This window comes from Dermochelys coriacea, chromosome 6 (genome assembly GCF_009764565.3).
Source record: "Dermochelys coriacea isolate rDerCor1 chromosome 6, rDerCor1.pri.v4, whole genome shotgun sequence".
NCBI classification, from domain to species: Eukaryota; Metazoa; Chordata; order Testudines; family Dermochelyidae; genus Dermochelys; species Dermochelys coriacea.
Window position 1 is genome coordinate 66,228,387 of NC_050073.1, and position 24,739 is coordinate 66,253,125.

The 24,739-nt window shown below is 45.2% G+C and overlaps 1 protein-coding gene across 2 annotated transcripts in view; it reads left to right on the top strand.

Moving 5' to 3' along the window:
• The window catches only part of LTK (leukocyte receptor tyrosine kinase), a 166,287-nt gene that overhangs the window by 37,792 nt on the left and 103,756 nt on the right, over nt 1–24,739 (top strand). For both annotated transcript variants that reach the window (XM_038404861.2, XM_043515976.1), the window contains exon 2: nt 22,078–22,191. In XM_038404861.2, the coding sequence (XP_038260789.1) occupies nt 22,078–22,191 (114 nt within the window). The remainder of the gene's footprint in view (nt 1–22,077; nt 22,192–24,739) is intronic.

Sequence of the window (24,739 nt, forward strand, 5' to 3'; positions counted from 1 at the left end):
GGGAATTCTATTTCCTTCCATGCAAGTAATTATCATTTGAAATCACTCAGCTTAAAGAGTGACTTGAGTCACTTGAGTCACAGGAAGGTGAGCAGAAGGTGCGGGGAACGGAAAATTTAAACAAGACAACGGTATTGGTCATTTTTCATGTTCTCCGGGCTGTTACGGATCAAATTTTTCTCCCTACCCACACCTTGCTTCCTCCCTTGATCGCCTCCCACTCTGACTCTGCTAATGTGTGACCAGGGAATGTCACCCAACTTATCTAGCATCTTACAAAGGTGTTTACCTCTCTGCAAAGTGGGGCTAAGAATATTTAAACACCTTTGTAAGGTCCTTTGAGTTCCTTGGATAAAATCATTGCATAAATGCAAAGTGCTGTTGTAGTTATTATTATTACTAGATGGTCGAGGAAGCTTGACAATAAATTAAACTGAAATAAGGAGTGTATGTAATAATAAGACTATGACACCTGGAAGAGCTGAACTCTGTTTCCTGGTCCCAGTTAGTAGCCTTATTAGACTGAAGTGGTCAGGGTCCACAAAAACCAGCGGTTACTGCTACATCTTCTCATTACAAAAAATGAAAATAAAAATAATAATAACCCCACACTAACACAACCAATTAACGAAACACAAAAGAGTGAGGTCAAGAATGGAGCTCAGGGCAGGAGATCTGTCAGAGGAGAGGATTACTCTGCCTCTGACTGGGTATCTGCCAGTAACAGCCATGTTTGAACCTTGATATTTTTCTGATCACACAGCCACTTTTTATCCTTAAAACAGGTTCTCCTACGGTGGCCTGTTCAGCCACCTGGAGCCTGTATCTACAGACCCTGATATTTTTCACGGCAGTGGGCATGTGTTACTTCTTGTCAGGGTTCCTTCCCCACTCTGAACTCTAGGGTACAGATGTGGGGACCCGCATGAAAGACCCCCTAAGCTTATTCTTACCAGCTTAGGTTAAAAACTTCCCCAAGGTGCAAACTTTGCCTTGTCCTTGAACCCTATGCTGCCACCACCAAGCGTTTTAAACAAAGAACAGGGAAAGAGTCCATTAGAGAAGTCTTCCCCCAAAATATCCCCCTAGCCCTACACCCTCTTTCCTGGGGAGGTTTGAGAATAATTTCCTAACCAAAAAGAAACAGCCAAATGCAGTTACGACTCCAAGTGGTCTCTTTCCCTGTTCTTTGTTTAAAACGCTTGGTGGTGGCAGAATATGGTTCAAGGACAAGGCAAAGTTTGTATCTTGGGGAAGTTTTTAACCTAAGCTGCTAAGAATAAGCTTAGGGGGTCTTTCATGCGGGTCCCCACATCTGTACTCTAGAGTTAAGAGTGGGGAAGGAACCCTGACAGCAGGATTCTAGATGTCTTCAAGAAACGCAGAGCCATGTCATGCTTCGTTTTGTTTAGGTGTTCTCTGTTCCTTCTGTAGGACTGACTCTAAGGAGTGGTTAGGACAAGTGTTCCTGAGGCAAATAGTATCCCTAATGCTGATTGCGAGTCACCATCTGTTTGAAATCTTCTAATGTTCCCTTTGTATCACGATCGAGGGAACTGGAGTCAGGGGGCCATGTTCCCTGGGGGGGGGAGGGGACAGAAGAAGAGAAAAACAGGAAACACGGGGAATTAGGCTGGAAGCAATGCAGACACATGGACAGAGCAGTCCACTGGGTTTAATAAAGTTCCACTTTTGTTCAACTTAACCTGTGCTCAGCTTCACTCTTTGCACGTGAAACATGGTGGTAGCATCTGACCGGTGAGTTCTGTGAAGTGCAACAGCTGGCAGTGTGAGCCATGGAATTCAGTCTGAAGTCTTCTAGTGGTCTGGATTTTGCAGACACAAACGCACCTCAGCAATAGACCCAGTGCAAGGAGGAGCTCAAGCTCTTTCCAGATCTGGCCATGCAGGAGGGCAACAACAGCAGGAAAGAAAAACTATTCTTTTACCTTATTGGGGAACAAGGCAGAGAGGTCTGCAGCACTCTGAAGCTCACCACTGCCTCAAGCCTCCTAGGAGCCTTGGGACTTATCATTCTCCAAAGCGGAATGAAACTGTGGACCAAAACAAGTTTTTCACTAGAGTCCACTCTGAAGGGGAGGAGATAGAGCCCTATGTTACAGCCTTATGCACACTGTCTGCTATGTGCAGTTTGGGGGATTTGACAGACTTCCTAAATCTGGACAGTACAGTCTGTGGCACTTGGGATCATCACTTGCGGGAGCCACTGCTCCAGAAAGGCAATCTCACCTTAGACAGACACTTAGATGTGGGGAGTGCCATGGAAGCCACATCAGAAAGGATGAAAGCCCTAGGAGGCACGACACCCCCAGGAGTACATGCAGGAGACAACAGCAAAGGAGAGCAGGTGGTCAGTGTTCCATACTCATAGTGAGATGCATTTACTCTGGGAGACAGCATGAGCGGGTAAAGGAGAAGTGCCCTGCACTAAGACAGCTCTGCAGAGAATGTGGTAAGTTGAACCATTTTAGCTGTGTGTGCCAGAGCAGAGGAAGATCCCAGAAAGATTCAGTCAGACTTGTCCAAGAGGGGGATGGCACCTCAGCCAATGGTGATGACATCCTGACTCTCTCCTTGTCTGAGAGCATATCATGTTCAGGCTGTCAGGACAGGAAAGCAACAAGGCACAAAACCAACCTCCATGCATACGGCAATGTTAACTGGGAAACATTCTGTGCAATTTCAGCTGGATAACGGGGCCTCCTGCAATGTGATTCCTTGGGGTGAATTGGGCTTGAACACATCCATTACAAAGAGCAGGCACAATCTAATGATATGTAATGACAGCACAGGAAAATGTGACCTCATGCTAACTAACTTGAAAAATAACAGATGGTACCAACTGACGTTTGTGGTGGCAGATGGTTGGCACCACAGACCCCTCTTAGGGAACAGAGTCATGCACGCCATGGATCTGATCAGGACGCAGCATCAGAATTGTATGGCTGAAGTGCAAGAAGCAAAAGGAGGAGTCCCATGGACAATGGCAACAATTGTAAAAGCATTTGGGAATGTTTTCAAAGGTGATGGGTGCCTCAAAGGAAAGCTGTGACTGGAAGTAGACCCCACTGTGTGCTTACCACAAAGAACAATTCCAGTGGCACTATGTAATCTTGCACACATGGAGCTCAAAATCCTGCAAATGCAGAGTATCATAGCACCTGCAGAGGCCAGGATCGCCTGGGTAAGCAGCATGGTGGTGCTAAAGACTCAACCAGGCAAATTATGCCTCCGCATAGACCTAAAGCCACAAAACCAGGCATTGGAAAGATGCCTCTATCCACTGCCCACAATTGATGACCTCCTGCCAGAACTTTCCAAAGCCAGATTCTTTGTAATAGAATCACTGTGGTGTGAGGAACAGATTTTGGCTCATACACCTAGAGAAAGAGTCCAGTATGCTGACAGTCTTTTCAACACCAGACGGCTGCACATGGCAATGGGCATAAGCCTAGCCCTAGAGGTGTTCCAGAGAAAACTCATCCAAGCACTGGAAGGACTGTCTGGGGTAAAAATAGTGGCAGGTGATATCCTCATTTTGGTGAAGTGAGCAATGATACAGAAGCTGAAGGAAACCATGACGGAAAATGACAAGTCTTTCTACAGCAATTCAGGGACAAGAACATAAAACTCAGCCTAGGAAAAATGTGAGTCAGACAGTGTGAGGTGACGTACATTGGACATCTGCTCACAGCAATGGACTGAAAACAGATCCCAACAAGATCAAGGCAGTCAGAGACATGCCCGCCTCAGTGGATGTTACAGCACTTCTTAGTAATGATATATTTTCTCTCCAAGTTCTGTCCACACCTGGCTGAGGTAGCAGAACCCATATGTCAGCTCACAAGACAGGATGTTGAGTGGCACTGGGCAGGTCCCCAACAGCAAGCATTTGATCCACTGAAACAAATGATAATGAATTCCCATGTCCTCAAATACTGCTAGCCAGGAGAGCCACTGGCCCTCCAGTGTGATGCATCGGAGAAAGGACTAGGTGTAGCTCTTTGGCAGGAGCAGCTGGTCGCTTATGTGACATTATCTAATTAAAATATAATCATGCAAATCATTGTTGCTATCACTGTTATATAATTGCAACGAATCTTGTACAAAGTTGGACATATGTCCAGAACAGGTTAAGCAGCTTTTGGGCTAAATAACCCAGAGCCAACCTTTAAAGTCATGTTAGAAAGGTATGCAAATGGTAATTAGAGCCATTTCATGGTAAATAGGCTAGAACTTTGAAATGCAAACCTATGTTGTTAGAAGTGATACTAATTGTATGTGTTTACTTATAGATGCTAGCCATGTAAACAAACAGTTCCTGTCTGTCACTATAGCTATTGACTCATAGATCAAAAGGTAATATTAACATTTAGATGAATCTTGGGTGCAATAACGTCATTGTCTATAAGTCTCTTTAAAGTTTATGATAAACTGCTTAATGGATAAATTATCTTGTGTTAATCCATGTAGTTAATTACTGGTGAGGTTTAGGAAACAGAAGGTTATATCAAAAGCCTATTGTTCACCCAGGACTGTGTGGTCAGGTGTCTGCTAGAAAACTGTATAAAGGACCCTTGGGTCCTGATCCTGTCATCTGAGATCTGTTTGAGGTTTCATGCAGGGGAAGCCTAAGCCATAAGGCAGGGGTGAGCAACCTTTGGCACACGACCCATCAGGGTAATCTGCTGGTGGACCTCAAGACATTTTGTTTACGTTGACCCTCCTCAGGCACGGCCCCCTGCAGCTCCCATTGGCTGCAGTTTGCCATTCCCGGCCACTGGGAGCTGCAATGTTCCTCCTGCAATACTCTTATTGTTCAAGCCTGGAATTATCATCCACGGAGATTCTGTAATACAGTTGGAATCATATAAGATTTTTACTTTGTTTGACTCTATGCTTTCTTTCACATATAGTGCCAGTCCTCCACCTCCACGATCTGCTCTGTCTTCTTGTATATTTTATACCCTGATATTACCATATTCCACTGATTATCCTCATTCTACCAAGTTTCTACAATGCATGTTATATCAATATCCTCATTTAATGCCAGCCACTCTAGTTCACCTGTCTTAATATTTAGACTTCTAATATTTCTATATAAGCACTTGCACATTTGATCAATATTCAGTTGCTTGCCTTCACGTGTTATATTTAAATGAGACTCTTATATGTTTGACTGTTCCTCACTAGCCTCTATATGTACTTTACCAACTTCTTTCCTATTTTGTTTACTAGGCTATAGAATTCCCCCTTTAATAAATCCTTTCCTAAGGGATGTCTCCACCTGAACCATGTGCACCTGTCAGCTTTTCCCCAGCCCTTAGTGTAAAAATTCCTCTACAACCTTTTAAATTTGACATGCCAGCAATCTGGTTCCCTTTTGATTTAGGTTGAGCCCATCCTTCCTGTGCAGGTTCCTCCATTCCCAAAAGGTTCCCCTGTCCCTAATAAACCTAAAACCCTCCTCCCTACACCATTGGCTCATCCACCATACATTAAGACCCTGCAGTTCTGCCTGTCTTCCTGGCCCTGCACGTGAAACTGGAAGCATTTCAGAGAATGCTACCATGGAAGTCCTGGCTTTAATCTCTTACCTAGCAGCCTAAATTCACTTTCCCCAAACTAAATTATTTGGATGAGGTTCTTCTTTTTTTTAAACTCTTGTTGTTAAGCTTTAAAAACTGGGTCCAGTGCTCTCCCTGTGTAGTAATTCCTTTTCACTAACCTTTATTTGCCTTTGTCACATGGGGGTGGAGTATTGCTTCTATCTAGGTGCTTATATTAGAGACAAAGGTGGGTGAGGTAATATCTTTAATTGAACCAACTTCTGTTGATGAGAGAGACAAGCTTTTGAGCCACACAGAGCGCTGCTTCAGGTTTGGGAAAGGTACTCTGAGCGTCACAGCTAAATGCAAGATGGAACAACTTGTTTACCATAAGTATTTAGCACATATTGTAAGGGACCATTCCAGGTAGAGTGGCCTGTAAACACCTCTGTAGTCATAAGACAAAAATGGAGATTAGGAGGTTAAAGATTGTTGTAATAAACCATAAATCCGATAAAAAAAAGAGGAGTCCGGTGGCACCTTAAAGACTCACAAATTTATTTGGGCATAAGCTTTCATGGGTAAAAAACTCACTTCTTCAGATGCATGGAGTCTCTGTTCAGTCCATGATTTTTGGTGTCTGTCAGAGTTGTGAATTTAAGCTCGTCTTTTTGAAAGTGTTGTGCAGGTTTCCTTAGAGGATGAGGTCAGATACAGAGCTATTGCTTTGTGAAAAAGTGTTCACCCACCTGTGATAGGGTATTCTTGTCTGTTATCATTTTCCTGCATGAATTCATTCAAGAGAATAGTGAGTCTGGTTTCACCCACATGTTGTGAGAGGCATGTGTAGGACTCATGGATCTTGAAAGCTGAATGATGGGGGATGTTGTTGATCATTGTAGTAGTGGAGATATGTCTGCAGGTTCTGCATCTGTTGTTCTGGGAGGGTCTGGTGCCACTTTGAGTTGGTGTGTCCTGATCTGTGGGGAGCTTGCTTCTGGTGATGAGCTTGGAGAGGCTGGGGGTTATTTGAAGGCCAGAAGTGGTACTTATATGCCCCTTGCTAACAAAGAATCTGAATGCCTCCCAGTTACTTAAAAATAGAAATAATAATAATCTCTTTCTTCCTTCCTAGCCTGTAGGACAAATAACTTGATGGGTGGTATGCATGCGCGCACATACCTTTGTGTGTGAAGACCTTTTTGAGGAAAAGCCAAGTTGAAGAGTTTTGCACATCAGTCCTATGGCCATTCCTATCTCTGGGAGTGCATTCTACAATCTAGGTCCAGCGCTTGTGAAAGGTCTGTCTCCTGTGCTCATGAGCATCCCCAAATAGGTTGACAATTGCATGGTCCCAGTGGAACGTAGCTGTTGTGAGAGGTCTCCTCTACTGCTTAGAACCAAGGAATGGGAATTAGGACTTCTAGGTTCTGTTCCTACCTCTGCCACAGAGTTACTCTGTGACCGTCCTCTGAAACATCTTCAGACGGGGGCAGGACTAAATGGATAAGTGCTCTGATCCAATATGTTCCTTAGTGACGTCACCAAGGCTACCCAGAGGGAATCAGTGTCAGGCCAGGGGTAAGAGTGCAGTAGTCTCTTGTTCTCAGTATTATGCTTCATCCACCAGTCATGTTATTCTACCAGTCACGTTATCAAACTGTCCCTACTAGTATTGAGAGGCCACACTGGCTGTTCAGTAGAGGAGCTAGCGCAACTGACTTGTGTCCTGGAGAGAGCTGGTAGCACTGTGCTGGGTGGGAACCTTCCTTGGCCAGATGCACACTGATCTAGGATCTCCCCCAAAAGTGAGAAATCCACCGACATGTGTTCATGGACCCCAAATGCCAGCCCTGGGAAGATCTATGGTGAGCCCTTGAAATGAGTGGAAGCAGTGTGGCCAATCCTTTAGCTGTCTTTGCAAATCTCAACCCAGATTAAGAAAGCACCATGAGAGACTTTTAAACCTGGTGATCAGTGCATATTTTCAGGGCTATCTCTGCAACAGAAAAGGCTGGGAACATGTTTTTTATTTAAAATAAAAGCCAAGATTGCCTTAACATTTTCAGATCTGTGGAGCACACAGCCACAGGCTTCGCGAGCCTCGTCTACCTGCTCGTCAGATTATACAGATACGCAGGAAACAGGCTTTCATTCTCTGCAGCGAGACACCCTAAATCACAGGGTAACAGGGTGAGGGGTGAAATTATATCTGAGACCTTATTCAGTGCCATCTGGCTATTACAAAAGATGGAAGGATGAATTCAGGGAGGATTTGTCACTGGTCTCTCATGCAGGGAAACAAGGCTGTAAAGAACCAAAGGGTGTTGACTTTGAACATACATCTTTCTCCCCTCAAAAGCCTAAAGCTGCCTTATCAGAGAAGTTCACATCTCCCCTCCCACAGAGCATATGCATCTCTATTAAAGACAAATCAAGCCCTTATCTCCCCTTCTACATCCCTTCCTGGTGCTGACACTGAGCTTCTATTAAAGCCAGAGTGCTCACGCATTCCTTTATCAGTTCCCTGAAGGGCCAGGATTTGTAACCTCTGATGAATGGAAGTTTTTCTCACAGCTAAGCTAGGGCTACCATTTGATTATACATCAGAGCTCTGTTTAAGCTAGTGAAAGGAAGTGGACTTGCAGCCTGATGATTGCACTGATTGGGGAGCTGGGATCAAGGATGCTGGGGGTGCAGTAGCACCCCCTGGCTCGAAGTGGTTTCTATCATATCCAGGGTTTACAGTTTGGGTCAATGACTCTCACCACCCCCACTATACAAATTGTTCCAGCACCCCTGGCATTGATCAGACTGTTTGACTGAAGAGGGCTTCCTGAAGGTCAAATACTAGATACTGTAAGTTCTGCAAATCCAGCAGTGGGCCCCAACCAACCCTGATTTGGAAGGTGAGCCCACCCCACCTTGGAGTGTGGGGAGAGAGGTTTTTAGTCCCCAGGTTCATCCATCTCAAATTAAAGGGAGACATATAAATCTGCAAGTCAGAAAATAACACAGCACATTCAATAAAATATAAATTTCTCTTAGAATGTAGTCTCTTGACAGAAAACAAGCCTAGCTTTATACCTGTGCAAATAGAGGGAAGTAATTAAATGTATCTCTAAGATCCCTATTCATGAGTTAATTAATGTGACTGAATGGATAAGCCATTAGAAGTAATGAATCTCATTACTGGGGGTGCTTCTCCTGGATTTTCATGAAGCTAGAAGACAAAGACAAAGACAGAGCCAAAGACAAAGTTGCCTTTCTGTCAGAGACTGAATAGGTACCGGAGAGAAACCTTGAATGAGGATGTAGTATACTGAAGATGAAATGCATTAGGCTCAGTATTCCCAAAAGACCCAGCCCCAAGACTAAGGAGCTCTTCTGTTTATATTCGTTTTCTTCTTTATGTTTTTAAGTTAAGGTAGTGCTGGTGAAAGGTGCCAGATTAACAGCCCAGGAGGCTGACGTTCTCTGCCCCCAGAACAGAGTACAGGCAGCAACAGTGCAAATTTCCTCACACCACCCAGTAAATATACTTCCTCTTTAAGTGTAAGGAGGTAGTTCATTCCTAATGAACTCTGTGAGACTGCCCCCTGGTCTCAAATGTGTGTATTGGTGATGTGGACACAAAGGGAATGGAATTGACACCACCAGCTTTTTTCACATAGGCCATAAACCACTGTCAGGTGGTAACAACTTTCCATCGCTATCAACTCAGGGCAAATTGAAATTGGGATTCTGTTATTTTAAAAGTAATGAGGAACCTCAGATTCATTGAAGAAGAGCAATGTCTGTGTATTCTGGTATGTCAAAGTGAATGGTAACATGTTTTGCTCTGTGTGTGTTCAGTGTCTGTATGTCTGAATATGTATCTGATATAATGGAAGGCAGGTAGAGGGGACACTGTTTGTGAGATAATCCTGTGAAATGGGTTTGGTTCTGTGGCTGTTGATGATGCTTTCCCTCCAGTAGAGCGAAAGACTATTGCTCAGATGTGCCATCTGACCACATCTGCTGATACCATAGAATCCATCCGTCCAAACAGACTCCTTGCTCTTTATCAGTATAGGGCAGGAAAATGTTACTAAGGGAATAGTGTAATTAGCAGATTGGGCTCCATCCAATCACGTTTTTGTCTTTTCTCTCCATCTCTCCAATGATCCTTGGGTACACTTAACCATTCTGTGTGGATTCATATTAACAATAATTACATGTCTGAGGGAAGAGGGAGGACAGCCCAGGTATGGGGGTGAGGAATGAGAGAGACATTATATAATAAATGTATCAGTGGGTTTTTTGTCCTAGCTGTCATAGGAGTCGTAGATCTTGTGATCCGGTAAATTGCTAGGTGGCTCTCTGAGTTACTCAGCATCTTTCTCTTTTGTTGTACTCTTTCTGTATTGACAATAAAGTAATGCAAAAGATCTTCTGAACTGTATAGTTTTGATACTTTCTGGAAATGTTAGTGTGGGGCAAATCATTACGTGTCTTTGTGGCATGAACAGGCAGTTCAAAACACAGAATCAAACATCAACTTACAAATCAACCAGTCGGGACAATATGAATTCTAGGATATTACGGGAATTAGCTAGCAAATTCATTGAACTGCAGACATTTATTTTTGAAAAGTCAAAGACAGTTGAAGACTGGATGAAATGTAGTACCAACTTTCAAAACAGGAAAAACTAGCGATGCTGGCCATTTCTGTCTTGTCAGTCTAACTTCTATCCCTTGTAAAATATTGTAACAAATACTTTGAGAAATAAAAGCTTGAGGACAGATTCTCCAGTCTGCTAAGTCCACTTGGTGCTCTAAGTGGTGCAAAGTGGATTTAAAATAGCTAGAGATGACTAGTGGATCATTGCCCACATGCAGGGGGACATTCCATTAGTGTCAAACTGGCAGAGATGCATAGCTGCCTATTATGCCGGCCACTGCCCTCTCTCTGGAGCAAGAGGCAGGAAGGGGCAAGAACAGAGTGTGGCAGAACAGAGCTTCACTGTGTCCAATACCCCAAAGATCCCTGAGCAGCCTTATGCCAGTGGTGTAAGTGAGCAGTGCTCCCTTGTGGCTCTAACAGAGCTCAAGAACAATCAAAAACGTTGTCTTTTTCATCTGCAGTGTGACAGAACCATGAGCAATAAACGGCAGGGAATTATAAAAAATAAATCTCACCAGGCTAACTTGATTGTTCAGATATATATACGTAAAACTATAAAATTAGCAGCCACAGGGAATGCTGAAAACAGAACTTACTCTGATTTCAGTAGAGCATTCGACATGGTATTTCTGAAGTCTAATTGGAAAATTTGTTCAAATTGATTTGGGTAGGAACACTTTCATGTGGACTGAAAACTGAATCAAAGATCCTAGATAAAGTATAACATAAACAGCAATGTGTCCAGTTGAGGAGGCATCCAGTGGAGATCAGAGAGATCATTGTTAGGTCTTATTCAACATCTTCATTAATTATCCCAACAAGGGAGTCAACAGCTCATTATTGACATTTACAGAGAAGAAGGAGTTTCAAACACCAGGGAGGACAGAGCAGTAACACCTAATGACTGGACAGATTAGAAGCATGGCAGAAAGTAACAAACTAGATTAGTCCTTGCAAAATGCAGGTTAATATAGCTTGGGGGAAAATAATGTGAAATAGTACACTTAATGAAAGAGAGAATCCTAGCAATCAGTAACAGTAAAAAAGACTGATGGGTGACAATAGGCATCAAATTAGACATGAGTTTATAAGATCACATAGATGTAAAAAAGATTAATGCCATTTCAGATGGCATAAGCAAAATTAACACCAACAACACATCATACAAAACAAATACACCATTTCTGATCACCACATTACCAGAAACCTAAAATCAGGATTTTTGCCATCACATAAACCAGTGTTGCAATTTGTGGGATAGAAGGAAGAAAATTTGGATACTCATTATTTTGAGGGGGACAAATTGATACAGGTTCCTCAGTGTTGTGGTGAAATACAGCACAAGAAACAGCAACATTTCAATCGTGGAGGTCCCTGTGACAGAGTGCTAGGTATGAAAGCCTGAGTCAACACTCTGTTTGCAGCAGCTCCAATCAGGCAAGGCAATCAGGCAAGATTGGAGCTGACTAAGCAGAGCTGTGCCTAATTTTTGGGTGAGGAAGGGCAGAAAGCCTGATTAAGCCATTAGCCAGAGCCCACAAATAGGCACAGGAAGGAAGTGAAAAGGGGGGAAGTGATTGCTTGTTCCTGCTTGTTAAAGGTGCTATGTATGCTGTGACGGTAGTGGGATTCCTTAATATGTAAGCAGAGTCAGAATGAGCTCTACCCTGACATCTGGGGGTGAGTTGTGGAAAAGGACTTCAGGGGCTGATCTCGTTTGCATGGGCAAACCCACCCTGCCTAGCATGATGGGACTGCTTGCCCAAATAGTCACTTTGGCTGCTGTGGGATCCCCAGTCTCTTTGTTATTGGGGCACGAGTAATAAAGTGGTGTTATCCTGATTATGTGACTCAAGGACAGTAGAATTGTACTTGGCATTTTATGACGGAGGGACTCGCCCTCAACTAAGTAGCACTCGCTAGGCAAGGGACATGGGTTCCAAAGCCCAGTGAACTGTGAGAGAGGATAGGTATGTACGCTTGGTAGTGTGGGCCCCCTTCTGTCTCAACTGTATAACAGAGCTAATTTTGACTCTGTGCTGCAGAGTTGAAATCACTGATACCTAGGTCTAAGCATTAGACCCACTTTGGGCTAGTGGTTCTGAGTGTGCCAGTATTGGGGTGTCCCAACTAACAGCTGAAATCACTGAATGCTGTATTAAAGGGGGGGCCTGAAGACATATTGCTGAGCGGCTATTGGAGAGGTGCAGCTAGCGGTGGACACTGCAGCAGAACACCATGGAGAGGCATGACAACTGACCTGAGCAGTGGAGCGTGTAAGATGCTCTCCATACTTCCCCCCACTTCCACCCAGGCTGGGAGGTAAACTCTGCAGATGAACTTCTGAACTCTGGGGGCTGCACTGACCAAGGACAGAAAATGTGGGGGGGTGACTCTTGGGTTGCTGGACTCAAGAACCACTCTGGGGCTGCACTGACCAAGAACAGCAACTGTGGGTGGGGTGACTGTTGGGTTGCTGGACTTAAGACCCTGAGGAGAAAAGGACACTGCCAAACTTACTTGGGGGTGGGTCTTTTGCTCATCCTGTTTGTGGTGTTTCCCCAACAAAATGCCACATTATTTCCCTCCTTTATTAAAAGGCTTTTGCTACACTCAGACTCTGTGCTTGTGAGAGGGGAAGTATTGCCTCTTAGAGAAGCCCAGGGAGGTGGTATGTAATTGTCCCAGGTCACTGGGTGGCGGCTCAAACCGGTTTTGCATTGTGTTATTGAAACAGAACCCCTAGATACTGAACCCAGCTCTTGTTGCTGCCAACTCTGACGGGCAGAAGGGTTACAATAAATAAACCGCACAAGGTTTTGGACCAGCAAGGGTTTTCGTGTGGTTTGTCAACTGAGACAGAAACAGGAGCAAGGAGGCCCTGTTACAGTCCCTAAAGGCTTTTGCTTTAAGAAAATGGAGGAAATGGAGTTGTTTCTTAGTATTGAATAATCCTGGATGCTGTGCTTTATTATAGCAGAGGTGATGAATTTGTGTCAGTGCTGAAAGTTCCTTTGTATTTGTGGTAATAGTGGAGTATTATTACTTTTACTCTATTGTTTGTTGCTTCTTATAGGCTCTTTAGAGGGAGATTTTACTTCTATAAAGAATTTTCATAAATTTCCTCTCTTCTCACCTTCCTGCCCTGTTTTATTTCTCTTAAATTGGTGCCTCTGGTGTTCCCCGCAGGCTGTGAGTCAAACCCACAGCCAGATCAGTGCTGTTCACTCAGCTGCCATGACCCACCCTTGCAAAAGAGCCTGCAGTGACTCAGCCCTCAGGCATGTGGCAGCAGCCTATCTCTGAGCATTTATCTCTGAGCATCTCTGAGCAGGTATTTCCCCAACCCCTCCAGAGTCGCAAATCAGTTTTCACAACTGCACTATCTGGCCAGGAACCTACACTGCAAGGTACAAGGCAACAGTCTCTCTAGACTGCCAACTGGTTGTTCCTCCTATTCCAGCCTTGTCCATGCCCTGCTCTGACCTTGCTTCAGAGCTGCATCTGCCTCCTGACCCCCAGACCCATGGACTCTGATCACCCAGCTTTGACCCTTGGCCTGCATCTGGACTTCAGCTATGGTACTAATTAGGCTTATCTGTGGACTCTGACCACCTGGCTTTGACTTCCTCTCTGACTACTAGGACTGACTGTTTGGAACCAGCACCTCACAGTTTGCACAGACTCCATTGTATCAGACCCTACTGGCCTTGATTAAGCACCTGGGTGCTGCAGTCCCAGAGACAACATCCCTACTCCAGAGCCTCCAGAATCAAATTGCCCAGCTGCAGTTATAGAACGCCTCTCTCCAAGTGCAGGTGCAGACATCTCCAGGACCCTTGAGCCCACCCATCATGGCAGCTCTGGAGCATGTTCTGAAAATCCCCTTGCCAGAGTGGTTTGATGACAATCACCACAAGTTTAGAGGGTTCATTAATCAATGCCACTTGCTGTTGCCGATGCAGCCATCCTTGCACCCAGATGATCAGGCAGAGATGGGATCTTTCAACTCAAGGTTCAAATCCCATTACCATCTGAAATTCATGTATTTGATCATGAAATGACATGGTGGTCTCAATATAGTTCCTAGTTTGTGTTGGCAGTCTCTACAGAGAAGCCAAGGACCGAATGGGTGTTTTGGCTGGGTACAAGCCTTTCCTCTTTCCAGGGAAGTGGATCTTAGCCTCATAGAATCATAGAATATCAGGGTTGGAAGGGACCCCAGAAGGTCATCTAGTCCAACCCCCTGCTCAAAGCAGGACCAAGTCCCAGTTAAATCATCCCAGCCAGGGCTTTGTCAAGCCTGACCTTAAAAACCTCTAAGGAAGGAGATTCTACCACCTCCCTAGGTAACGCATTCCAGTGTTTCACCACCCTCTTAGTGAAAAAGTTTTTCCTAATATCCAATCTAAACCTCCCCCATTGCAACTTGAGACCATTACTCCTCGTTCTGTCATCTGCTACCATTGAGAACAGTCTAGAGCCATCCTCTTTGAAACCCCCTTTCAGGTAGTTGAAAGCAGCTATCAAATCCCCCCTCATTCTTCTCTTCTGCAGACTAAACAATCCCAGCTCCCTCAGCCTCTCCTCATAAGTCATGTGCTCTAGACCCCTAATCATTTTTGTTGCCCTTCGTTGTACTCTTTCCAATTTATCCACATCCTTCCTGTAGTGTGGGGCCCAAAACTGGACACAGTACTCCAGATGAGGCCTCACCAGTGTCGAATAGAGGGGAACGATCACGTCCCTCGATCTGCTCGCTATGCCCCTACTTATACAACCCAAAATGCCATTGGCCTTCTTGGCAACAAGGGCACACTGCTGACTCATATCCAGCTTCTCGTCCACTGTCACCCCTAGGTCCTTTTCCGCAGAACTGCTGCCGAGCCATTCGGTCCCTAGTCTGTAGCGGTGCATTGGATTCTTCCATCCTAAGTGCAGGACCCTGCATTTATCCTTATTGAACCTCATTAGATTTCTTTTGGCCCAATCCTCCAATTTGTCTAGGTCCTTCTGTATCCTATCCCTCCCCTCCAGCGTATCTACCACTCCTCCCAGTTTAGTATCATCCGCAAATTTGCTGAGAGTGCAATCCACACCATCCTCCAGATCATTTATGAAGATATTGAACAAAACGGGCCCCAGGACCGACCCCTGGGGCACTCCACTTGACACCGGCTGCCAACTAGACATGGAGCCATTGATCACTACCCGTTGAGCCCGACAATCTAGCCAGCTTTCTACCCACCTTATAGTGCATTCATCCAGCCCATACTTCCTTAACTTGCTGACAAGAATGCTGTGGGAGACCGTGTCAAAAGCTTTGCTAAAGTCAAGAAACAATACATCCACTGCTTTCCCTTCATCCACAGAACCAGTAATCTCATAATAAAAGGCGATTAGATTAGTCAGGCATGACCTTCCCTTGGTGAATCCATGCTGACTGTTCCTCATCACTTTCCTCTCCTCTAAGTGCTTCAGGATTGATTCTTTGAGGACCTGCTCCATGATTTTTCCAGGGACTGAGGTGAGGCTGACCGGCCTGTAGTTCCCAGGATCCTCCTTCTTCCCTTTTTTAAAGATGGGCACTACATTAGCCTTTTTCCAGTCATCCGGGACTTCCCCCGTTCGCCACGAGTTTTCAAAGATAATGGCCAAGGGCTCTGCAATCACAGCCGCCAATTCCCTCAGCACTCTCGGATGCAATTCGTCCGGCCCCATGGACTTGTGCACGTCCAGCTTTTCTAAATAGTCCCTAACCACCTCTATCTCTACAGAGGGCTGGCCATCTCTTCCCCATTTTGTGTTGCCCAGCACAGCAGTCTGGGAGCTGACCTTGTTAGTGAAAACAGAGGCAAAAAAAGCATTGAGTACATTAGCTTTTTCCACATCCTCTGTCACTAGCTTGCCTCCCTCATTCAGTAAGGGGCCCACACTTTCCTTGGCTTTCTTCTTGTTGCCAACATACCTGAAGAAACCCTTCTTGTTACTCTTGACATCTCTTGCTAGCTGCAGCTCCAGGTGCGATTTGGCCCTCCTGATATCTTTCCTACATGCCCGAGCAATATTTTTATACTCTTCCCTGGTCATATGTCCAACCTTCCACTTCTTGTAAGCTTCTTTTTTATGTTTAAGATCCGCTAGGATTTCACCATTAAGCCAAGCTGGTCGCCTGCCATATTTACTATTCTTTCGACTCATCGGGATGGTTTGTCCCTGTAACCTCAACAGGGATTCCTTGAAATACAGCCAGCTCTCCTGGACTCCCTTCCCTTTCATGTTAGTCCCCCAGGGGATCCTGGCCATCTGTTCCCTGAGGGAGTCAAAGTCTGCTTTCCTGAATTCCAGGGTCCGTATCCTGCTGCTTACCTTTCTTCCCTGCGTCAGGATCCTGAACTCAACCAACTCATGGTCACTGCCTCCCAGATTCCCATCCACTTTTGCTTCCCCCACTAATTCTACCCGGTTTGTGAGCAGCAGGTCAAGAAAAGCGCTCCCCCTAGTTGGCTCCCCTAGCACTTGCACCAGGAAATTGTCCCCTACGCTTTCCAAAAACTTCCTGGATTGTCTATGCACCGCTGTATTGCTCTCCCAGCAGATATCAGGAAAATTAAAGTCACCCATGAGAATCAGGGCATGCGATCTAGTAGCTTCCGTGAGTTGCCGGAAGAAAGCCTCATCCACCTCATCCCCCTGGTCCGGTGGTCTATAGCAGACTCCCACCATGACATCACTCTTGTTGCACACACTTCTAAACTTAATCCAGAGACACTCAGGTTTTTCCACAGTTTCGTACCGGAGCTCTGAGCAGTCATACTGCTCCCTTACATACAGTGCTACTCCCCCACCTTTTCTGCCCTGCCTGTCCTTCCTGAACAGTTTATAACCATCCATGACTGTACTCCAGTCATGTGAGTTATCCCACCAAGTCTCTGTTATTCCAATCACGTCATAATTCCTTGACATCACCAGGACCTCCAGTTCTCCCTGCTTGTTTCCAAGGCTTTGTGCATTTGTATATAAGCACTTGAGATAACCTGTTGATCGCCCCTCATTCCCAGTATGAGGCAGGAGCCCTCCCCTCACAGACCTTCCTGCCTGTGCTTCCTCCCGGTATCCCGCTTTCCCACTTACCTCAGGGCTTTGGTCTCCTTCCCCCGGTGAACCTAGTTTAAAGCCCTCCTCACTAGGTTAGCCAGCCTGCTGGCAAAGATGTTCTTCCCTCTCTTCGTAAGATGGAGCCCGTCTCTGCCCAGCACTCCTCCTTCATGGAACACCATCCCATGGTCAAAGAATCCAAAGCCTTCTCTCCGACACCACCTGCGTAGCCATTCGTTGACCTCCACGATTCGACGGTCCCTACCCAGGCCTTTTCCTTCCACGGGGAGGATGGACGAGAACACCACTTGCGCCTCCAACTCCTTTATCCTTCTTCCCAGAGCCACGTAGTCCGCAGTGATCCGCTCAAGGTCATTCTTGGCAGTATCATTGGTGCCCACGTGGAGAAGCAGGAAGGGGTAGCGATCCGAGGGCTTGATGAGTCTCGGCAGTCTCTCCGTCACATCACGAATCTTAGCCCCTGGCAAGCAGCAGACTTCTCGGTTTTCCCGGTCAGGGCGGCAGATAGATGACTCAGTCCCCCGGAGGAGAGAGTCCCCGACCACCACCACCCGCCTTCTCCTCTTGGGAGTGGTGGTCGTGGAACCCCTAACCTCAGGACATCGCATCTCATGCCTCCCAACCAGCGGAGTCTCCTTCCGCTTTCTCCCCCCAGACATATCATCTGGTCCACTCTCCGCATTGGTACCTGTGGAGAGAACATGAAAGCGGTTAGTTACCTGTGTCTGTGTTACTGGAACCCGGACATTCCGCTTACCTCTTCTGGAGGTCACATGTTGCCAAGCTTCTTCACTGGCCTCTTGGCTCCTCTGTGCAACCTGCTCTACATCTTTAGAGCTTTGTGCCCCTAGAAGGCTATCCTGAGTTTGGTCCAGAAAATCCTCAGTCTCTCGTATACAACGCAGGGTCGTTACCTGTTGCTCCAGACCTTCAATCTTCTCTTCCAATATGGAGACCAGCTTGCACTTTGTACAGACAAAGTCGCTTCTGTCCTGTGGAAGAAAGACAAACATGGCACATCCAGTGCAGGTCACAACAGCTGAATCCCCCCCTTCCATATCACCTACCTACTACGGAGCTTCCTCAGAGACGTTGGCAAGATGTAAGCCTCACTGGGCTCACTCCAGGCGAACTCCCAGGCAAACTCCTGCTGTGAGCTGCTCTGCTGTCCCCGCTGCTCCGCTGGTTCGCGAGGCTCTGGCTATTTTTAAACAGCCAGGCTTCCCTGACGCAAACACACAGACACCCTAATGCCCGCCCCCTGCAGGCTAGCAGCCAATCGGACACTCACTCAGGCTCCCTCCCAGCAAACACACGCTAGGATACTTCCTCAGCAAGCAAACACACACACACCTCCCTCTACTGTGTACACAAGTAACTCCCTGAGAGTCAGAGTTGCAACCTGAGAGAAATGCCTGCACTAGCAAGTTGCTGCTGTCTATCTACAGTGTGGTATTAGAGTTGTGTGCTAGTTTGCTGCCCTCTGCTTATGTCCTAACTCTGTGGCCACAGAAAGGTCCTTTTTACCAACCATCCAAAAGGAAATCCCCGTTTCCACACTACCTGGCAAATTTAGGGAAGTTTTCAGCTATCACTAAAGGATCAAAAGACCAAAAAACTACTTATCAAAGGGTCAGATTTTTCAAAAGTGCTTTAGAGATTTAGACACCCAATTCCCATTGACTTTCAAAAGGAGATGCATGCCTAACTCCCTTAGGTACTTACAAGAATCTCACCCATGGCCCATAGAATCAGGAAGAACATCTAGTACAGCAAGTTAGGTATAACATGTCCTTTGTCCGTCAGCTCTTAAACATCGCAGAAGAATAACTTCTCTGAAGAAATAAAGTTATCGTTGTTATCTTGCAAGCAATCCACTGGTGCCAGTGAATAGTTGACTCTTCAGAGTGAATCAAAAAACAAAAAAAGGTGCTGACATTGGAGTCCTTTTTTCAACATAAAGACTTCAAAATGGGCTAGACAAAGGCAGAAGCAATCCTCATCAGCTGTGTTGTTGTTTTATCAGAAACATGCTTTCCAAACAGATCCCCTCTGCTGCCTACATGTGCCCCAGCACAGGCGGAGCCCTGCCAACCACATCTGCAGGTTCCCTCTCCAGCTCTGGCCTCTGCCACACCCAAAGGAAGTTGTATTTCACTTGCATTGATTGACTCGGGGGTGTCTGGCAAATTTAGAGATTTGGCCTTTGCTTGAGTCAACCAGTTGCCCATCCAGAGGAAGCTTGTGCCAGATCAAGCAGAGACCACTCACAGCAGTATGCTGACCTCCCGGGACAGTTTCCTATGAGAGAGCCCCTTCCCAGGTCGGGACTAGAGACCACCAGGAAACTATGCAATTCTACCCGATCCTTTTGCTGCACTTTCAGATAAGATTGGGCCTCCCCTGGTTCGCCCTCCACAATCCAAACATATCGTGGTTGGTGTAGGAGGTATAGTTCAACTCTGGGTTTTGATGGCTGCAATGCCTAGGAAGACCCAGTAGGGAGAAGATGGAACCCAACCCCTGGAAAGGCATCCTTCCTCCTCGATACTACCTCAGCTTCAGACAATACTGGTTCATCAATTCCAGCCAAGTATAGTGGCTTGCAGGCGTCCTTGATAAAAGGAAGGCCAATGCCCTACCCCCACACCAACCTACAATTGCCCTGTAGACCTCCAGCCATGGGCAAAGATCTGGCTAAGAACTTCATCCAGCCCACCAAATCCCCTGCAGGAGCCTCCATCCTGTCTGTTAAACAGAAAGATGGGACACTGCTCCTCTGTGTTGAGTGTCATGCCCTGACTAATACTACCATGAAGAATAAATATCCTCTTCCACTGATCCTAGAATGGATTGGCATAGCAAAGGTCTTCACCAAGCTTGACCTGCAGGATGCATACAACTTGGTCTACATTTGGGAGGATAAGTGGAAGACCTCCTTTTGTTCCATGCATGGCCACTATGAGTACCTGGTTATGCCCTTCAGCTTCTCTGACTCCCCAACCACATTCCAGTATTTGGGGAATGTTCTCTTCTTTGTGCTTTAGACATTCCTCCTGATAATTCTTTATCATGTATCACAGGCTCAGATCATAAAGCATCAAGGTCCTTGCATATTTTGGACATAGCATGAAAATCATGAGATCTTTGGCTGTGGTCTGTGGAGACCAAGGCTCTACCTCCTTTATGACAAGGGTTGGCTGCAGTATGAGAGCTCCTCTATCCAAAACTGTCATAATATGGACTGCAAAGCATTCCCTGGTGGATGATGGAGACTAAGGGTCATCTCTAGTATGACAAGAATTTGATCCAGTAGGACAACACCTCTGCTCAAAACAGGTCACTTTTACCATGGCGTTGTTGTTTCCTCTAAAACATGGGAAATGAGGGTTATTCAGGGTACAGAATAATTCTTATTTCCTTTGACATTTTCTAAGACTTGGTCTTTTCACCACAATTACCAAAGCCCACCCCCACAAATCTGCCTAAAATTTGATGTGAATAAAAAATGCAGTCCAAGCAAGGAGCAAAAGGAAGAGTCATCACTGTGGTGGTTATAGATAACAAAGACATCCCTCAAGTAGACATAGTACAAGGGAATTACTAATATGAATCAACATAACACTGCTTTCACTGGAGAATGGAGAACATCTACAACTAGGACATCAGTTAAAATTGGCATCTGGCAAATACAAGAACATTGTTTGGTTTCAGCTCCTTTGAAATCTCATCCATTGTGAAAGGCAATAAAGAGAGACTCTGGATTTGTACAGTGGTGTAAAGGTTTTATCAACATGGCATCGTTCATGCTGGGGCATCGTTAATGCATGGTGAATCCATGAGTAAGTTATGCAGGTCCCAAATGAATGCTCATAAAGTGTTTTATACCATCTTGTCATGTATTCTGTAGATACACACGTCACAGTAAAACTATTTTACAAATGTTTTGGAACAGTAGGTCTCAGACTGTGAACTGCAAAGCATTCACTCGTGACTGGTGACTCAAGGGTTGCTGGTGGGTAGATGGTGTTGCCTCCACCTTCTCATTTCCAGCCACTTCTAAAATTTTATATTCCTCCTGTGTATAGAAACACACACAAAACATCACTAGGCAAATAGATGGCTACACTATAAGGAAGGTATCATTAGATGAGTATATTGCTGTTGCATGGGCACTTTGGGGGTATATTGTTATAGCAAGTGCATCTTTGGAGGGTATGTTGCAATAACAAGAGCATAGCTGGGCAGAATATATCTGTACTAAAGAGGACATCATTAGGTGAGTTATGTTGCTATATTTCAGAGTAGTAGCTGTGTTAGTCTGTATTCGCAAAAAGAAAAGGAGTACTTGTGGCACCTTAGAGACTAACAAATTTATTAGAGCATAAGCTTTCGTGCATCCGATGAAGTGAGCTGTAGCTCACGAAAGCTTATGCTCTAATAAATATGTTAGTCTCTAAGGTGCCACAAGTACTCCTTTTCTTTATGTTGCTATAGTGTGTGCCTCTCTGGGAGTCATACTGCTATAATGAAGACTTCATTGGGGGAGCACTGTATTGCAACTGTAGGATGAGGGCAGATTTTGGTGCAATATACTGCACTAAAATGGGATATGCTCGGTGTTGTAATGGAATTGTATGGAATTGGAGCCCTAAGAATTTTAAGCCTGGATCAATATATATAAACATTAAACATTCCCCATTCTCTATTGTTTTGTTACAGTTGCTGTGTCCTGCTCTGGATTATATGAGAAGAACCCTTCTTTACTGAGTCCCCCTCCCAGACTGTCTCCAGGCAAAAATGTGATGGTGTCATCTGATCAGTCTTCCAGTCCAGGTACTACAACTCCTGTCCCTTTAGTCCTTCCTATCTCATAAGCAGGACCTATGCCGAACAGAGGAGATGAGCTGCCCTCCTTGATAATCAGAAGCCTCCCATCTCCATGTGTGTGTCTGGTTACCAGAAAGCCAAGCTGCTGGCTTTCATAGGATGAATGGAACGGACTCAAACAAGCTAGTGTAGCCTTAAGGCACTGTCTCCATTTCTGTGGGGGGGAGCCCAGAACAAAAAAAGTCTTCTCCATCAACACACTATGAAAACAATCAGTGTAGAATATGGAGAGTCCCTGAAGCAAATGCTAATTAATGGAACTGTTTCCTCAGCAAATAGAAAATAAACCCCATGGCAGTAATAGAGTGAAGTTATTTTCAAAGGAAATTCTTTCTCCCACCTGTCTGCAAAAACTGAACAGGACTGAGCGAGTAGCTGCAAGGAAGGTAGGATGAACTGGGCTTCCTGTGGTACCAGGAGTAGTTGGATGAGTGCCCACATTTGTGAAGGGCTGAGAGAATGAGCCAAGCACTGCTAGAAAGGTAGATAACTGTACAAAGCTGTGGTACTCTTGGAGGATTCTATACATGTGTGGAGCGTGTGCACAGTTCAGAACCCACAAGGCTTCAGGAACGCTGTCCTTTCTTGTCTGCATTCCCACCATAGCTCTGGGGGAAGGCTACTACATGAGGCAATTTCTGATAGGGGACCCTTTCAGTTAGAGCAGGATAAGTGTATTGTTACTGTTCACATACCAGAGAAGTTATTCTCTTATGCAATCGTGTGAGTGCCCTGAAGGGCCAGCTAGGAGTTGGCCTCCTGCAGTGAGAACATCCTCATGGCACTTCCCTGTCAATGTCACCCAGGAATCTTACAATGTGGAATTCCTCCCTGAAGTGGTGTGTCTGTGATGGCTGGAATCCTATGGAGTACGTGTCTTCATAGCAGTTCCACGGCAACTGGTATTTCCTCTTGTGGTGATTGGGGCAATTTTTCAGTATTTTTGCTTTCTATTTTAGATTGTTTCCCTTCATTCTTTTTGCATGTATTCCTTGTGCATTCAGCAGTTCTTGAAACTGTTCCAGGATGTGAAATGCCTAGAAGAAGGTGAACAATTAGCTGTCATTACCTCCCCATTGTAATAAAACCCAACTCAATGTCCTGGAAAGCAAGTGGGAGGAGGACAGTGGAGAGGCACTTTTATCATGAGATCCCTCACAGAGGAGGAGCAGTTTTTGGCAACGAGGGAGAAAACTGGATTTGTTCAGCCTTAAAAGGAACCATATTTTTATTTCAATAGCATTACAATAATTCCTTTTTAGTTTATGCTCCCTCCTTTTCCATCCCACAGTTTCTAAGACATACACAGAAATATTTCATTAATGCATCCATTCAACAAAATTTGCATCATGCACTATCCAGCTGGTCATCCACCAAAAAGTTCTCCTATTGATTTGAATTGGGTGTCATAATTTTAATAAAACACTCAGCAACTGTACATATCAAAAAAGGGCTCTGTATTTTTTTTCAAATCAGTAAACTTGGTCCCAGCTTGCATAACTCATTTATCATATGAATTTCTTTCAGGGAAGACAGTTTGCTTACTTTACCTGAACATGAGTTTTCATAACAAATAGTGGGATATGGTTAGCAAATATAAACAAAGCCGCCAAATCCTATAAATTAATCAAGCTACCTCTTTTATTGGCTGGGAAGGAAAAAGAGATTATTATTTCTATTTTGAATCCTTGGGAGTTGCACAGATACAACAGAGATGGGGCCATGTAAGCACGTAGATAGATGATTGATTGTCTGGCAAGCAAAGCTCATACTTCATATTATCTCTCTGCACGCTTCACCAACCTACCTGCATAACTGGTGCAGCCAGGGAGGCAGGCATTTGCTATGTAGTCATAGAATCATGGAAATGTAGGGCTAGAAGGGACTGTCCATTGACTCAATGGGAGCAAGACTGCCCTTAGTCCCCAAGAAGAAAATGAGCCTTTGACAAGGTGGAAGAAAACCAGTTCATAAAAATCAAGTCCTAAGCTTGTGAAATGTTCCCCTTAGTGTTTAAAAACACAAAGTTCAGAATTTATAATCCCCAGGTACGGGGCTTTGGCTCCCCATCACCTGGTCTGTGGAGAAAGAAGATCCACATAGATGAAATAGTCCCTGCTCTTGTCCCAGGAATGGTTCCCCAAATCCCATCCCAACCCTAAGGTACTAGTCAAAGAGTTGCATCCCAGCCTCCACTGTCATGTGCCACCTGAGGAGCAGATGCACATTTAACCTGGGACAGATATTCCCTCGTACTCAGACTATTTGATGTGCACCCAACACTTCCTTGCTCTGTAAATGGCCTAGCCATCCCCTTCCAATTGCCGACCATTTCCCTTCATGCCTCAGCTCAGATTGCCCTTCCCCAATAAGCCCTTGATATCTCTTTCCAGATGTCAACCCCTCCCAATTTCCCATTCTGTTGTAAAGCTTGTTACTCCTCTCCCAGACATCAGAACCCTCCCAGCCTAGAAGTGATGGGCTTTGTACACCT